Genomic DNA, 18,113 nt, shown 5'->3' with positions numbered 1-18,113 from the left:
TAGTTAAACCAAGGTAACAATTTTATAAACACCTCCGCTTTTTTGGACAAGAAGTAGAAATATAGATTTCACAAAAGACATTTTTGTAACTGGTAAATACAAACAGCATGGTCAACCTCAGTAGTTGTTAAGTGAATTAAGATGAGCCTTCTTATTTTACTGTCAGAATTAGCATGGATTTAAAAATAATTGTTATCATCAAAGGCAAGTTCGAAAATGATCATCATACTTGTTGACCCAGAAATTTCAATCTGGGAATTTGTAATTCAAAGTATGGATTATTTGTTAAGTATCGTCGTCAGTTCCAGCTCATAGCATCCCATCTAGGGTTTCCAAGAAGTGACTGCTGAGTTTGAACCGCTGACCTTTCAACTAGCAGTCCAGTGATTATCCTACAGCACCACATCAGGACTCCTGGAAGTTGATAGAGACCCTGAAAGTGCTCAAATTTGAATAATCCTGCAAGAGACACTTGAATCCACAGAGTGAATATATAAACTTTCCTAGAACATCAGCTCCCTAGAATTGCAAAGGAGAATGATTTCAACTGATAATTCTAAAGCATATCCAAATATTATAAACTTGAAACCTTAAAATCAAGTAATTTTAAGATACAAGCACAGTTATGCAGGCACAAGTAATTATTTTTGACTCAGCCCTCCAATTTTGGGTACTGATGCTTGGGTAAAAAATTTGTGACAGCACCCAGCCTGTCATGCTGTTCACAGGATATTTGTAGCAAAAATTATAACATATTCGTAAGAGATAATTATGATCCATTCACAAGTGGAATGTATGTTCTGTGGCCCTAAAAAAATGATGGTTATACTATCAATATCAAGTACATAGAAGTGTTCATAAAATAGTATCAATAGAGTGAAAATGATATATTAAATTGTATGTACACTGACCTAAATTACATTAAAAATTCTACAAAGTTCAAAATCAGGAAGTAAATATCCCAAAATGTATTTCATAGTTTAGAAGAGAATCTATTTTCTAAATATTTTGTTGCATAGCTGTACTGTTTTTATACTTAAAAATGAAAGCATTTTTAAGCTAAAGATAGGAAGTTTAAAACCACAAAGGGTTGGGTTGGGGAATGGGTAGAAAGAGACCAAGAAATTATGTAGTAAGAGAAGAATAAAAATACACAGTTAACAGAGGGAAAAACCAACAGATGCAAATTAGTTAAGTTTCTATTAGTGGTCATTTGCTTTGTGTTCTTAATAGCTGGTGTGACTTCCATTATCATCATTAGTAACATGGTTGATAACCAATAAACACATAAATCCCTGCATTTAATTTTGAGGTGGACTTGAAATGGTGTTCTCGATAGCCATGCTGTATTATTTCACATAAAATAATGAAGCATATTGTAAGGTCCAAACTGGTTAACAACTTGAAAGATAACTTTTCTTAATCCCCCTCCTCTGCCTGTTGTAGTAGCATTTGGATCCCAATCCACGTTAATCCATTCGTGTGAATGCCAAGGCCTCACCTGTGGAATTATAAAACGACCTCTATTATCGTCATCTTTCTGTTGTTACCTGTTAGTTTCCTCTTTGTAACGGCTTGTGGCTAAGTCACTAGGTCATACTGGCCCTGCCTCTATTGTATCTCTGCTTTGTTTTAGTGCTTCTTTTAAATGTCATCCTTCTTGTGGTGGAACATTTCTGTAACTGATTTGGGTCACATTAAGTTTCAGTCTTTCAGCGCTCTAGAAATGTTGCCCAACTTAATGCCTTCTACAGACTAAACCTGTTCTTAGTTTCCTCATTCAGATCATCATTAAAGATGCTAAGAAATTAAGCTGCAAAATGAGCCAAGTAAGACATCATCCATTGTCATTTTATAGTACTTCTCAGTTTCATGAAAGCTGTGAGACTGTATCTGAGTAGTAGAGACTGCAAAAGACGTTGAATTCAGATAGAAACTTCAAAGATGCTGAAAAGTCTAGAAATTCTGTTTTCAGTGATTTTGATATCATTGTCCTAGAGAGGAGTAGTCTAATATAATTGACTCAAGAATTCTTTCCTATATATGCTGATTTGTTTCAGAGGATAGAGCCTGATCTTCTCCAACACTTAGAAAAGACAAATAGGGATTGTACTATACTAGTTATGAGAGTTAGTAAACACTGGGATGGTTCACTTTTTAAAGAGAATTATTAAGCTTTCTTGACTCTGTGAAACAGACTCCCAGGCAAAATGGTCTTTACTGAGGATATCCGTACATGTGTGTTTACCTTTGTGCAAACACACCTATAAATGTGGCAGAGCATACAACACACACAATGATGAAAATTTCTTAGATGTTCTTAAACATATTGGGGCAATGAGTTCCTGCACCTGGTGACTCAGGACCATAGTCCTGGGACACCATGGTCAGTTGGCATACCATAGTCCACAAAGACAATGTTCTACATCCTACTTTGGTGAGTTGTGACTGGAATCTTAAAAGCTCGTGAGCGGCCATCTGAGGTGCAGCTATTGGTCTCTCCGTAAGTGATGGAAAGATGCTTGAAATCAGCTACTCCAATGGAGTAGGTGAACATCAGTCACCATGATGCAGGCCAGAAGAACTAGTGCAACTGCTACTTACTACCAACTGCTCTGGAAAGGGGTCACATTAGAGGGTCCTGATAGTGTGGCAGAAAAAGGCCACAATTACTGGTCAGAAAGAGACTGGAGAAACCCAAGACTATGGCCCTCAAGCACCTTTTGTGTCGGGAAAGGAATTCACCCTCATAGCCCAACTTTCAGCCAAGCAATAGATTGGTATATAGAGGGGGGAACAGCAACACTAATTTGATATACTCAGCATGGAATGGTCAGTCATTCAAAGTCAAAAGGGCAACATTTTCCCAAGGATAAGAAAGGGGGAATGGAAGTAGGAGCCACAGGGAGGAAGTAATTGTTGTTGCATGTAGGGAGTTGCAATCATTGAGATGAAATAAAGTGTATGGTTTGTTGAATGTAAAGCTGATGATCTTTTCTGTAAGTCTTTGCTCAAAAATGTGTTTTTAAATATGATCTTTATCTTTCCTTCTCTTTTTCTTTTAGGCACTCCTGTACTTTATCCATGTAATGGATCACATTGCTGTGAAAGACTATGTATTAGTCTATTTTCACACACTGACCAGCGAATACAATCATCTTGACTCTGATTTCCTCAAGAAACTCTACGATGTTGTTGATGTCAAGTTAGTTATTTTTTATAAATTATGAAGGAGGGCATTGTTTCTTTACTAATTCTAAGCCATAGCAAACCTTGTTATATAGAGTCTACTATAAAAGCATTTTTCATATAACAAAGATATATTTCATTGGCTCCAGTAACACTTGAGTTTTCAGGAGAGCTATTATCTAATTTGGAAAACAGGAGAATATTGACACTCCAATAGGCTAAGTATGTTGCCCAAAGTCACACAGCAGTCAATATACAGAATTTGGACTTGAACCCAGGCTACTGACTTGGAACTAGCAAATTTGATTTCATCGAACCATATTTCCTTTGAAATGATAATGGAGATTTTAACTGGAAAATCTGTGAAGGACACCTCACTACAGCAAAGATAAATGTAATGATTTGCATTCCTTCTCAAAATGTACTTCCTAAATAAAAATAGCCATCTGCCCTCCTGATACTTAGGAGTCCTCATGCCATAATGGGTTACGCATTGGGCTGCGAACCACACAATCAGTAGTTTGAGGCCACCAGCTGCTCCACAGGAGAAGGGTGAGGCTTTCTGCTCCCGTATGGATGCACAGCTTCAGAAATACCCTATACAAGGTCACTATGAGTTGGAAACAACTCCACGGTGCACCACCTCCTCGTACTAGCTTTTATTATTTATAGCAACAGAGTGCCTTCCTGTCTCTTGAAGTTTCTGCAAACTACTCATCTTTCTTAGGAATATTGAAGCTTTCAGTAGCTAATAGCTAACTTTTTTAAACTCTCTTGTATATTTAAAGAAGCTCATTCTGTCTCTATCACTAACCAGCTCTTTAACTATGAACAGACCTCATCGGTGAAAGAATGGGTTTGCACTGCTTCTCTGAAGTGTTCTTCAATTAGCCTTATATGACCCAATGGTGGTTACTGGTCTGGTGAAAAATTCCAGGTCCGTCATTAGTTTAAAGATTATCTAACCTGATATGGCACTGTAGGATAAGCACTGGACTTCAAACCACAAGGTCGGCATTTCAAACCTTCCAGCTGTTCCTTGGAAATCCTGTACAGGGTCACTATGTGTCAGAACCAATTCAACAGCAATTTAATATGCTGCTTTAGTGCTTAGCAGCTAACTAAATGTCAGCTGTTCAAACCCACCGGAGGCTTCTTGGGAGAAAACTCCTAGAGGTCTGCTTCCATGAAAATTTACAGCCTAGGAACCCTATGGGGCAGTTCACCTCTGTCCAGCAGGGGCTTTGTGAGTCAGAACACAATAACACCAGCATCCTGTTCCTTATGTTCCACCTGGAGAAGCTAGATGGAGTAGTACACAGAGCATGGCTTCTAGAACTGCGGGGTTCTGCATGACTCTGCTATTGGCTGGTCGGGTGACTTGGTTAAAAAATAATAATGGTAGTGCATCCCTCATTGAGTTGTTAGGAGAATTACATAGACAGCTTAAAGTATAAAGTGCTAAGTAGTGGTTCCTATCATTTTTTACTAATTCATATATTTAATCCCATAGATTCTAGCATCACATGGGATAAAAAGGCACACAATAAATGCTAGTTAAATGTGAACTTAGTTTTGGAGTTGTTTTTTGAAATTTTACCTAAAATTCAATATATAAACTAGAACTGTTATGTTCCTCATTTGTTGGTTGGTTTTTGTTTTTGAATTTCCTACGTGAATGCATTTATATACTCAAGCAAAGAGTTAATTGTACATAACGGTGACTGGTTTTAGCTGTGACTTATATGGAGCCTTGTTTTGTTTGTTTGTTTGTTTGTCCTTTGATCAGATACAAAAGGAACTTGAAGGCTGTGTATTTTGTCCATCCAACATTTCGTTCAAAGGTACATTATTTTTCTCTTTTTTGCTAACTCTAGAGTTTAAGCACTATTCATGCCCTGAATATTAAGATACATCTCAACACCCTAATTGTTGCTGTCATCTTTGTGACTGCTATTTTGTTGGCCTTTTTAAAAAATGACCCTGTCCTAGTACTTTGGCCCTCTGTGTCTCTAGCATCTTTGTGGACAACACTTATAAGCCAGTGGCTTCTCAGTGTTTACCTCTTCCTGCTCTTTGTTCATTTGGCCTCGACAGCTCATGCTGTCTTACGGAATACATGTTCTGTCCACTGCTCAGGGCTGACTGCTGCTGGTCCGTCAGATCTGTCAACTCTCAGCTCAGCATTTATTTTCTATAGAAAATTTACCCTGGTTTTTCTGTGAAATGTCTCTTAGGATTCTGCGTTCTTCCAACGTAAGAGTTTTTTCATTGTGACTGCTTGCTTAATGGTATGCCTTATTTGAGTGGGCTTCCGAAAGTACATGGAGAGATCCCATTATCTTTTAATTCCATTTTCCATGAATTTTTGAAGCCCCTTCGCATGCTACCCCACAAGATCTGTAAGGACTAAAATGTAGCTATCTTACAGAAATTGTTAATAGGTATCTGTGATTTATTCTGAAGTGTAGTAAAAAATAAAATTGATGTGTGGCTAGAAATGAATAATGAATGCATAAATAGATTTATGATAAAGTAAATATAAACAAAATGCTCATGTAGTCTGGGTGGTGACTATACTGATGTTCATTGTCGAATTAATTCAACTTTTAATGAATCTCTGAAATTTCCATAATAAAATATTCTTCATATAGAAAACAGTTTTTTCTTTACCACTCTCACAAATTCAATTATCGAAAAAGTTTCATTTTGTGCCAGACTTTTGTGAAAGTACATATCTACCGCTTGCTAGATCTGACATTAAACCTTCCTCTTGAATACTAGAAACCAAATGCATTGTTGTCTTGTCACTTCCACCTCATAGCAACCCTTTAGGACAGGGTTGGACTTCCACAGAGTTTCTAAGGCTGGAAGTGTTTATGGGAGTAGACTTCACATCGTTCTCCTGCAGAGCAGCTGTTATAATCTAGGGTTCAAACTACAAATGTTCTGGTTAGCAGCCAAGAGCTTTAACCACTGTGCCATCACAGTTTCCATACAAGAGAGGCGATAAATATCTGTCTTTCACGTGTTGACAATGAATAGACATCTTTAACCGTCACAGCACTGGAATTGCTTTGGATAAGAATCAGGACAAATGTTGGATTTGGGCAGAAGCTGAAGGAGACCAGATATATAAAGTGAAAGTCTTCGTATTACCTCCTCAAAACTGGGAAAATGAGAGAGTATTGAGAGAATTAAAGAAGCCTGGTGGTATAGTGGTTAAATGTTCAGCTGCTAATTGGAAGGTCAGCAGTTCAAACCCACCAGCTGCTCTGCTGGAGAAAGATGTGGCAGTCTGTTTTGGTAAAGATTAAAGCCTTGGAAACACTATGAAGCAAGTCTACTATACGCTAAAACCATCGCTATGAGTCAGAATTGACTTGACAACGGTGGGTAGGTTCATTGAGAGAATAAAATCAGTATATAATAAAGTCTCCACTATTATTTTATACCAAAGTTACAGATTATAAATGGAGTGTTTATTAAATAATGAGATGACATCAAGGCATCATCAAATAATCAAATCACACTGTTCTGATTTTCATACTCCTGAGATCTTTTCCAGACAAGTACAACCAAAGTGATAATAAAGTAACTGCGTCTGTAAATCCTATTCTTTTTCTTCCTTGAAGCTTACTAGTAGAATACAAACTAGTAGACTTTAACCCAATGTTAATTCTGGCTCTAGCAGATTACCTAAGTGCACATGTGGGAGTTGTCTTTTCATACTTTGTTATTTCATGATCTTGTGTTTTCAGCTTTGCATTTGTAAATAACTGGGTGAACGTATATCCAGCATTTACAAAATATCACAGCAGTCTTTTTCCAAAACTTTACTTTTCTTCATTTTTTTTTTTAAGTAGATGCTCAAATCTTTTTTTGAATAATACAAGTCTACCTACATTCATGAATATTTATAACTTATGCTATAAACAATTGAAGCTTTAAACACTTAGATATATAGAACTAAGCTCTCTGGGTGGGCCAAACACTTTTCTCTCCACTAATACCCTAAAGTTCTAACCCATCCAGCAGCACTGTAGAAGGCCAGTTGATCTGCTTCCTTATGGGGCTGGGGTGGAGGGCAGAGAGTGGGGGTTGTGTGCTGTTGAGTCACATACAAATCAGAGTGACCCTGTATATGCTTTTTGAGGTTGTAAACCTTTACAGGAGCAGAAGGCCTCATCTTTCCCTGCAGAGCTGCTAGTGGATTCAAACTGCTGACCTTCCACTTAGCAGCCCAACTTGTAACTCACCACACTACCAGGTCTCCTTTTTGTAAAGAATACAGCCAAGAGAACTCCTGGTAACATTTCTGCTCTGTAACACATGTGGGTGCTATAGGTCAGAATCAACTTACAGCTGAGAGTATCTAACTGCATAAAGCTAAAATGAAAAAGGAGTTCTGGTGTGGCTCTACAGGTTAAAGCACTGGACTGCAAAGTCAGTTTGAACTGCAAGGTTGGCAGTTGAAGCTCACCTTGGAAACCTTATACCGGGTGGCTGTGAGTCAGAGCCGACTTGATGGCACTTAACAACAACAATGGATATGCAGGAGAATAATGGGAGGAAAGGGAGCAGAGACTGAGCTTAAAGTCACTGCCCTCTTCCTCCACTCACCCTTCTCATGTCTCCATCTTAACACTACCCCCACCTGCATCTCAGTATGTTCTTTCATAGAATTGTGTGATTGAGGGGAACCTTAAAAACCTATTGGGGTCTAACTTACTCGGTTTTAAGATGTGTGTTTCAAAGTGGAATAAGCAGCGGCAGCTCCACATCTGCAGAAGATTCTCTTTGATTGACTTTGAGAAATAGATGCATGCCCAGTGTCAGCTAACAATATATATATATTTAAGTCTCAAATACTGGCAACAACAACAAAAAATGTCTTTTCAGTCTCATTTGAAAAAACGGGAAGATATTTTTGAGATTTGGGGATAGGAAGCATTTGTAGAGTGCCAGCGCGTCAATTAGTCTACCAAATAATGCTGTCATCTCCAAACTTCTTGACGACAACCCACAGTGAGAATCATATATTACATCACAACACATATAAGTAAAACAAAAGTTCCATCAAGCAAAACTCACTTGTACAACATTTTCTAATTATTATTCTAGTTTGTTCTCCTTTTTTAAATGTTGTTTATAGTCCACTAAACTGAATCTATAACTCACTAATGGACTGCAGTCTGTCGTTTCAAAAGCACTGACTATTGCAAGATTCTTCTGGCACCGATTTCAGTTGTGAAAAACAGTTTTTGTCTAATATGATTCTTCAAAATTGTGTGGTTCTGCCCACAGGTTTAAATGTTTTTTTTTTCTCTTCTGTCAATTAGGTGTCAACGTGGTTTTTCACCACCTTTTCTGTCTCAGGACTAAAGGACAAAATCCACCATGTGGACAGCCTCCACCAGCTCTTTTCTGCCATATCTCCAGAACAGATTGACTTTCCTCCTTTTGTCCTTGAATATGATGCCAGGGTAAGAAGGATCAGCAGTTTCCCCTCACCTGTTGTGTTACATAAACTATTCTTTTAAGGGCAGTGTTTGTGCTCACTACATCCTTTCATTATAAGATCCTGTAAATTTAAATCACTGTGTTGTAGGATACTTTATAATATCGTTTCATATCCTTTTCCTTCAATAACTAAGAAAGATTTTACCCAAAGAGAGGACTTATAGTCAAAGCATACATTCTTAGTGGGAGATTTTTTGAGCTGTGGTGTGCAGCCGGTCCTTGGTTGTATTGCCAGTTTTCTACCACCTTTGAGACAGCAACTTCTTCATGATATAGAGCCAGAAGAATCTGTTGTCTACTTGGCAGCATTAATTGTCTATCAGATAGCTTCTCTTAGTCTAAAAGTTTCCGTTTGCTAAAAGTATTATGGTTTGAGAGCTCCAAATAATAATACTAATGTAATATTGTTATTATTTATAGATGCATTTATAGGTTGATGACTTAAATGCTAATCAGCAGGTTACTTGAATTTCATCAGCATTATATTCCCTATTGTGTATACTCTCAGTAAAATCTTAATAATTAAAAAAAAAAGGGCAACATGCGTGGCCAAAAGTTCATCAAATTCATCATGTCACTAATGTTGATTAAACATTCTTATGAATGAATGAAAGGGACTTATTTGAAGGCTGTATTAAGTTTGAATAAATTCTTCTCTAATGAGTTGCTGTAAGGAGCTCTGTTAATGTAGTGGTTACAAGTTGGGCTGCTAATGTCAAGTTCAGAAGTTTGAAACCACCAGTGGTTCTGTGGGAGAAAGGTGAGGCTTTCTGCTCCCGTAAAGATTTACAGCCTCAGAAACCTTGTACAAGGTCGCTATGGGTCGGAACCAACTCCACAGCACATAACAACAACAACAATGACTAATAGAATTGAATGTTTGACAGTTACACATTTAGTATTTGTAATTGGAGCAGATGGATGAAAAGATTGTTGAATATGTGGGAGGGGAGTAAGAACATCAGTTTGTATTTACAACAGATTGTTAGAATTTTAAAAAAGCAATGACTTTTTTGTTATTCCTTTGAACCATACGTCGTTCTTCTTAATATATAATGGATTGCAGGAAATGTGAAAGGCACTAACAAACACTTTGATGCCAAAAATATTGAACGAGCATTCAACGATTGTTGTTGTTGTTGTTATTAAGTACCTTCTAGTCAGTTCCAACTAACAGTGACCCAGTGCACAACAGAAGGAAACACTGCCTGGTTCTGCACCAGCCTCACAATTGTTGTCATGTTTGAACTTGTTGTTGTCACTCTGTCAGTCCATTTTGTTCAGGGTCTTCCTCTTTTTCACCGACCCTCCACTTAACCCAGCATGATGTCCTTCTCCAGGGACTGGTCCTTCCTGATAATGTGTCTCAAGTGTAAGGGATAGAAGTCTCATCATCCTGACTTTAAGGAGCATTCTGGCTGTACTTCTTCCAACACAGATTGGATTTTATGGCAGCCTGTGGTGCTTTTGGAGTCCTGGTGTGGCCCTGTTGGCTAACTGCAAAATCATTTGAACTGCAAGGTTGGTGGTTCAAGCTCACCAGCTGTTCCTTGGAAACCCTGTACAGGGTTAATGTGGGTCGGAATTGACCCGATGGCACTTAACAATAACAACATGGTGCTTTTGGAGTCCTGTGGCACTGTAGGTTAATACACTGAACTGCAAAGTCTACTTAAACTATAAGGTTGGTGGTTCAAGTTCACCAGCTGCTCCTATGAAACCCTATATAGGGTTGCTATGGGTCAGAACCAACTCGAAGATACTTACCTACAAATGGTGCTTTTAATATTCTTCTCCAACACCATAACTCAACGTATTGTTTCTTCTACAGTCTGTCTTACTCACTATCCAACTCGCACATGCATATGAGGTGATTGAAAATACCCTGATTTGGGTTAGGCATGCCTTAGTCCTCAGAGTGATCTCTTTGCCCTTGAACACTTTAAAGAGGTCTTGTGCAGCGATTTGCCTAATTCAATATGTTGTTTGATTTTTCACTAACGCTTCTATGAGTTTTGGTTGTCGATCCAAGCAAAATGAAGTCTTATGACAACTTCAACCTTTTCTTCATTTATCATGATATTTATTGTATCTTTGTTTTCTTTACCATGAGGTGCAATCTATACTGAAATTAGTATTTTAAGTCTTTCATTTCCATCAAGCACGGTTGTTAATGAGTCCTCTCCCTCCAAACCTGATGCTACATTCTTCTTCATATAATTCAGCTTCTAGATGATTTGCTTCGCATACAGATTGACTAACAATGGTAAAAAGATAACAACACGAGCACGCATACCTCTTTTCTTATTTTAAACCATTCAGTATTCCCTTGTTCTGTTTGAATGACTGTCTCTTGCTTCTCATGAGCACAGATGAAGTGTTCTGGAATTCCCAATCTTTCTGATCTTCTCTGCTTTCAGCCAAGATCCATCTGACATCAGCAGTGATACTCCTTGTTCCACATCCTCTTCTGAATCCAGCTTGAATTTCGGAAATTCCCTGTCAATGTCCTGTTATAACCATGTTTGAATTGTCTTCTGCACATTTTTGCTGTGTGTGATTTTAATGATATTCTTCAATGATTTCCACATTCTGTTGTGTCGTGTCTCTTTGGAATGAGCACAAATCTGTATCTCTTCCAAATCATTGACCAGGTAGCTGTCTTCAAGTTTCTTGGCATAGATGAGTACATGCTTCCACTGCTGCCTCAGTTTGTTGAAAGATTTAAATTTGTATTCAGTCAATTCCTAGAGCCTTGGTTTGTGCCAGTCCCGTCAATGTAACTTGGACTGTTTCCTTCAGTACCATCAGTTCTTGATCATATGCTAACTCTTGAAATGATTGAACATAGACCGTTTCTTTTTGAAACAGTGACTCTGTATTCCTTCCATCATCTATTTTGATGCTTTCTGAGTTGTTCAATATATTGTCCATAAAAGCCTTCGATACTGCCAGTCAAGGCTTGAATTTTTCCTCTGTTCTTTCAGCTTGAGAAATGCTGAGCACATTCTTTGATTTTGGTTTCCTAACTCCAGGTCTTTGCACGTTTCATTATAATACTTGATTTTGTCTTTTCGAGCTTTCCTTTGTAATTTCCTTTTCAACTCATTTGCTTACTCATTTCTTCCATTCACTTTGGCTTCTCTATACCTGAGAACAAGTTTCAGAGTCTGTTCTAACATCCATTTTTGTGTTGTATTTCTTTACTGTCTTTTTAATGAGCTTTTGCTTCCCTTATGTATAATGTTCATGCTATCGTGCCACGATTCTTCTGGTCTTCAATCATGAGTGTCTAATACATCAAATCTGTTCTTGAGATGGTCTCTAAATTCAGGTGGAATATATCCAAGGTCATATTTGGCTTTTTTTTCTAGGCTTCAGCCTGAACTTACAATTAATATTCTGTTCCACAGTCTGCCCCTGAACTTGTTAGGCTGATGATATGGAGTTTTTCTACACTCTCTTCCCACAGATGTAGTCAGTTCGATTCCTATATATTCCATCTAGTGAGGGCCAGGTGTATCGTCGTCTTTTATGTTTTTTTAAAAGGTATTTGCAATGAATAAGTTGTTGGTCTTGCAAATTCTTCAGCATCATTTCTAAAGCCATATTTTCCAACTACTGATCCTTCCTCTTTGGTTCTGTCACATTTCAATCACCAGCAATTATTAGTGCATATTGATTGCATGTTTGATCAATTTCAGACTGAAGAAATTGGTAGAGTACTTCAGTTTTATCATCATTGGCTTTAAAAGTTGGTGTGTAAATTTTAATAATAGTGATATTAAGTGGTCTTCCTTGTAGGCATACGGGTACTATCCTATCACACACAGCATTGTACCGCAAGGTAGATCTTGAAAGGTTCTTTTTTACAATGAACGTGATGCCGTTCTTCTTCAATTTGTTGTTCTTAGCATAGTAAACCGTATGATTATCAGATTCAAAATAGTCAATACCAGTCCATGTCAGCTCACTGGTACCTAGGATATCAATCTTGGTACATTCCACTTCGTTTTTGACAACTTCTAATCTTTATAGATTCATACTTCATTCATTCAACATTTTGATTTCTAATGGATGTTTGAAGCTATGTCTTCTCATTTTGAGTTGTGCTCCAACAAATGAATGTCCTAAAAGCTTTGTTCTACTCATGTCTACTTTGAGAAGGCAGCTCTTCCCAAGTTGTATTTTGAGTCTCTTCAAACTGAAGAGCTCATTTCTGACACTATATCTGACAAGGTTCTGCTATTCATTAGGTTTTCAGTGGCTAACCATTCAGAAATGGTCTGCCTCTCCTTCTTCCTAGTCTTAGTCTGAAAGCTCCACCGAAACCTGCCCACCACGGGCAGCCTTACTGGTATTTAAAATACTGATGGCATCGCTTCCAGCATCACAACAACATACAAGCAAGCATAGTATGAGAAACTGACAGATGAATCTTAGAATTCAAAGATAGCGTTTGTATTTATAAATTATTTCCTAAAATAGTAATGCAAACATTGTATTGGTTACAAAACCCAAAAGGCTGCTTCTTAAGTCAGCATATTTTTCAATAACTTTAAGAGCCTATGTTGTTATTAAGTGCCGTGGAGTTGATTCCGACCCTAGCGACCCTGTATAGGGTTTCCGAGGAGCAGCTGGTGAGCTTAAACCACCAACCTTGCAGTTCAAATGGCTTTGCAGTCTGGTACATTAACCCACAGCACCACACCCGGACTCCTATATGTTGTTGTTGTTAAGTGCCGTCGAGTCGGTTTCGACCCATAGCGACCCTGAACAGGGTTTCCGAGGCTGTAAATCTTTATGGGAGCAGAAAGCCTCATCTCTCTCCCGTGGAGCAGCTGGTAGTTTCGAAATGCTGACCTTGCAGTTCGCAGCCTGATTCATAACCACTACGCTACCAGAGCTCCTTTTGGACTCCTAGGACTCCTATATAGCAGGCTTTAATTAAGTTAAATGTCAGCTATAACTTAGTTACAGTAAAAACTTCTTTTAGTTTTCTGTTGTATTTTTGTATGTCAAATATAGGCCTAATTGTTAATGTGGTTAGTTACATTAAACAAAATAACCCATAGTTATTATACAGAACACATGGTTCTTTATACCTGTACCAGAGTTTTTTATAGTGTGGCACTGTAAGATAAAGCACTGGACTGCAAGGTCAGTTTGAACTGCAAGGTCAGCATTTCAAATTCACCAGCCACTCCTGGGAAACCCTATACAGGGTCACAATGAGTTTGAACTAACTCAAGGGCACTTATCAGCAGCAACAATCCATATGTAAAGTCCAAAGGGAAATAAAAACAAGGAGATACAAAAGTGGTGTCAGGTGATGATGTAGAAAGGGACAGCAGTGGAAAATCACTACATACGCTAGCTTTACATACAGTGCCTCAATTCTTCGACTTTGTAGTCAGCAAGGACTAAGGGAGGTCTGTTGTTAGATTCTCCTTTAGGACGATGACAATAATGAAAGCCTAGAGAATTTCTGAAAAGTGATAAGACTGTAGACAAGGGGACAAGAAGAGGCTATTCCTGAAGGCCAGCCAGAGCAGAGCCTTAGAGCTGAGGTGGTGGTGGTGATCATGGTGAGGTTTCGAAAGTATGAGAAAGATGTAGAAATAAACATCCCTTTAGGAAGTACAATGCATATAATTTAGTGATGAAGGGAAAAGGAACCTGAGGTGACTACCCAAGTTTCTGCTTGGAGAGACTAGGTGTACGATGTTCCTACCATCCCAGAGAGATAGTTGAGGAGGAAAAGCATTGAGGGGTGTGGAAAAAGCAGGTTGCATGTTCATTTGTGACACAGTAGGTTTGAAGTGCCCTATGGGGCATTGAGATGGAGGTACCAGTAAAGCCATTGGATAGTACCTTGAAAGGAAACAGTTTCCTTTGGTAAGAAGAATTAAAGAACTCTGGTGGCATTGTGGTTAAGAGCTTGGCTGCTAACCAAAAAGTCTGCAGTTCAAACTAGCCCCATGGGAGGGAAAGATGGCAGTCTACTTTTGTAAAGATGACAGCCTTGGAAACTCCACAGGGCAGTTTAACACTGTCCTGTAGGATCGTTATGAGTCAGAATCAGCGCAACCACAACGAGTTGAAGAAGAATTAAAGATCTGATTGGAGATAAAAGTGAATATGAAGTTGATTAATTTTAGTTTCATGTTGAATTGTGCCTTGACTTAAATTCTTTATTTGATGAAGTTACAGCATGGTGTTGGTTGGTTGCAAGATTCAGCAGGCTTCAGATTTCCATGATTGTTTTTCAGAAATAGAGAAAATATCTGACTGCTCAACAGTCTCTTGCACAGTGAGAGATTCATCTAAAAAGCTCTATTACATAGTATTAAGTATTAGATTTGCCCTTCTGAGCTTAACCCAGTGTAACATAGATATGAGAGACCTAGAAAAAGAAGGTAGGAAAGTTGTTGTTGTTAAGTGCTGTGGGGTCGGTTCCAACTCTAGTAACCCTAGATAGGGTTTCTGAGGAGTGGCTAGTGGGTCTGAACCTCTGAGCTTGAGGTTAGCAGTCTAGGGCTGACCCTACAGCGCCACACCAGGACCTTAAAGATGAAAGTGAATCATTTCTCTTCAGGTAAGCATCACAGGAGATACATTTTTGCAGGACATATTTCCCTGAGCGTAGCTTCCACGAGAATTGAGGATGCAGGACTAACTGGAGGGTAAGCACCAGATTGCTATTAAAGTTTTCAGAAACATAGCCAATTCTAGGATTTGTCGTTATGTAATTTTAAAAAAGTCTTGTTTTGATACCTGGTCAGATTTAAGTAAGTTTTTCTAAATATTTTCTTGTTTTCCTGGTTATGATCCAGAACCAGTTTCTGCTGTGGTAGCATAGCTCCTGATTCACTTGGCAACTCAAATAGCATTTAACTATCTACTGTCTTCAAGACCATGCGGTTTAAGGTTCAATACTCCACGAGGGCGATAATGTAAAATATACCATAAAGCAATGCTGTTTTCACCCAACTTCTCATTCTCCATTCCTAATGACTGTCGCACATTAACGCTAAGCATTTTCTACTTGTGGTTTATTGGAAAACAAGTCCTTAGTCAAAGAAGGACTTCCCTTAAAAATGAGAAACCAGTCTTGCATTTCATAAATGTAATCTAGGAACCTTCTACTGTTAAGGTGACTGCCTTGATTTGATTTTTATTAAGATAGTATTAGCCAAAGTGAGGGCCAAAAATGTCCCCTTTTACTGATTGGTTCCTTTCTTCTCTTGACATTAAAGTTCTGGCATTTAACTGTCTATCTTGATCTGGAACTAAATGCCCTGAGAATTATAATTGTTACAAGCCTTGCCACTCATGCATGTCATGGGAGAGTCACTTCTGCCAGAGCAGTTGTTATTAAATTCCTTAGTGGTCATTTGTTTTCATAACTCTATATTAAGATGCAGCTTACAATAAGACAACATGATCTAACCAAAAAGAACCTGGTAATGAGAGATTAATGGACGTAGATTCAAATTCAGGCTCTGCTGGTAACTAGACAAGTGACCCTGGATGAATTATGTTAATCTGTGGAATTTACATTGCCTCATCTGTAAAATGGAAATGATGCTTACCTCATGACAAGAAAAGTGCCCATAAAGTATCCATAAGTGGTATTGTAATTTAAAAACCTTTTATTGTCTGTGCATCAACTGTGAGTGCCTCCAGTGCATCTGCTCCAGTGACTGAGGGCCCACCTGCTCAGTGCCGGGCATATGCTAGACATCATATGTACACGTTCACATCAACTAAATCGTTGTCAATTTCACATCCCCAGTTAAACTGATCTTGCTACTTAATACTCTTTTTCTTTTTTTCCCCCTTCCTCAGGAAAACGGGCCTTACTATCCGTCTTATCCCCCGTCGCCAGATTTGTGACCTGCCATCTTTCAGTGCTGCTGGTGACCAAGAATGCCACTTTCTCCACGACTCTCTACCTATTGAAGTGATAATTCATTTTTGCTGTACAGATCCAGAGAGTCTTTTCCCCACCTCTCTGGTATTTTTTTATTGACTGTATGTTTTCTGTCACATAAGCAATCTAAAAATGATAGACCACTTGGAACTGCACAGTTATTTTAAATTTGTATATTTGTATCAAATGGGAATGTTCATTTTTAGAGAGTTGTTCATAGAAATTGGGGAGCAACTTTTTTGAGTATCTTCAGTTTCCTGAAAAGACACTGGATTCTCCATAAGACAAGCCACCAATATCGTTCACTGCACGCTTCTTTCGTGTACTGTAGTGTTCCTCAAAATACATAGAACCAGTGTATGCTGACCCGATGCATTGTGTGCTTCAGAGCCTGTTGTTAATACCACTTACATTTTATACAGATAACTTGGTTGTGATTAAAGAGAATTGTTTGGGACCAAGAATGGAAATGTATTTGACCGATCAGAAAAATCAAAATCGTTACCAAAATATAAGACTTGAAATTTTACTGTCCCAGTCGTAGTTCTTTGGATTGTATTATTTGTTAAGATTGCCAGTGTTCTTGTCTGAACAATGGGGGGAATCAAGAAAGCTATATCTTTTTTCTTACAATCATGGGTGATTTGGTATCCTTATTCAAAAGGGCTGCATATGCTGTATTCTTAAATGAAGCATTTCTGCCAGCAATCACATTAGAGGGTCTTTTCAAGGGAGTGCTGTCTTTCCAGAGTCCTGAGTAATAATACTGGTTGGCTCTTACTGCTACTACTGCTAAGGACATTTGGTAGGAAACTCACTTGGATTGTGTACTTTAGTATGGAAGTAGCAGGTGGCAGTGAACAGAGCCAGGGACCTACCTGGTCATTGATTTTTTTCTCTCAGACCACTTTTGCCGCTCTGTATGTGCCTTAACTTACTTATGAGTGAAAATTAGAATTACGCTACCTACCACGCAGAGGTAGGAGTGTGGTGGTCCCTGTAAGAAAAGCACTGGACTGTGCATCTTAAGGTTGGTAGTTGCAGCCCACTTAGTCGCTTCAGGGAGAAAGATGAGGCTTTCTGCGCCTCAGAGACCCTCCCTACACATGGTCGCTATGAGTTGAAACTGACTTAATGGCACTTAACCACACCTCATAGGGGCATCACCTAGATAGCATTTAGAAAATAGTGTGATGTCTTTGGATTAAAAAATGGTAGGAGAGGAAGGGGACCGGCGCTTCCCGGACCAGGCAGCTCAGAATAGACACTGGAGAGGGAGAGAAAAGAATAGTCAGAAACACCACACTAGAAGGCTTGTAAGTCCGTCTTCTGCTTATGACTGATTGGAATACCTAAAATGGAACTACAGAATACCCAGTGAACGAGGCTTCTTGTGGAGCCTTTGCAATACATAAAACTATAGGTAGAAACCGGAACCACATCCAGATCTCCAGAGATGAGAAAT

The 18,113-nt window shown here is 38.6% G+C and overlaps 1 protein-coding gene across 2 annotated transcripts in view; it reads left to right on the top strand.

The window, feature by feature from the left end:
• GDAP2 (ganglioside induced differentiation associated protein 2) overlaps positions 1 to 16,611 on the top strand; it is a 62,994-nt gene extending 46,383 nt beyond the window's left edge. The window contains exons 10-13 of one of the 2 annotated variants that reach the window (XM_006861300.1): positions 3,066 to 3,205; positions 4,979 to 5,033; positions 8,532 to 8,675; positions 16,564 to 16,611. In XM_006861300.1, the coding sequence (XP_006861362.1) occupies positions 3,066 to 3,205; positions 4,979 to 5,033; positions 8,532 to 8,675; positions 16,564 to 16,611 (387 nt within the window). Of the gene's footprint in view, positions 1 to 3,065; positions 3,206 to 4,978; positions 5,034 to 8,531; positions 8,987 to 16,563 lie in introns of those variants that run through there. The other variant, XM_006861299.1, reaches the window with a different exon arrangement.
• Positions 16,612 to 18,113: the final 1,502 nt, after the last annotated feature.

Source organism: Chrysochloris asiatica, unplaced genomic scaffold (assembly GCF_000296735.1).
Source record: "Chrysochloris asiatica unplaced genomic scaffold, ChrAsi1.0 scaffold00042, whole genome shotgun sequence".
Lineage (NCBI taxonomy): Eukaryota > Metazoa > Chordata > Mammalia > Afrosoricida > Chrysochloridae > Chrysochloris > Chrysochloris asiatica.
The sequence above is the reverse complement of the archived record's forward strand: the minus strand, read 5'-3'. Positions and strand labels throughout refer to the sequence as shown.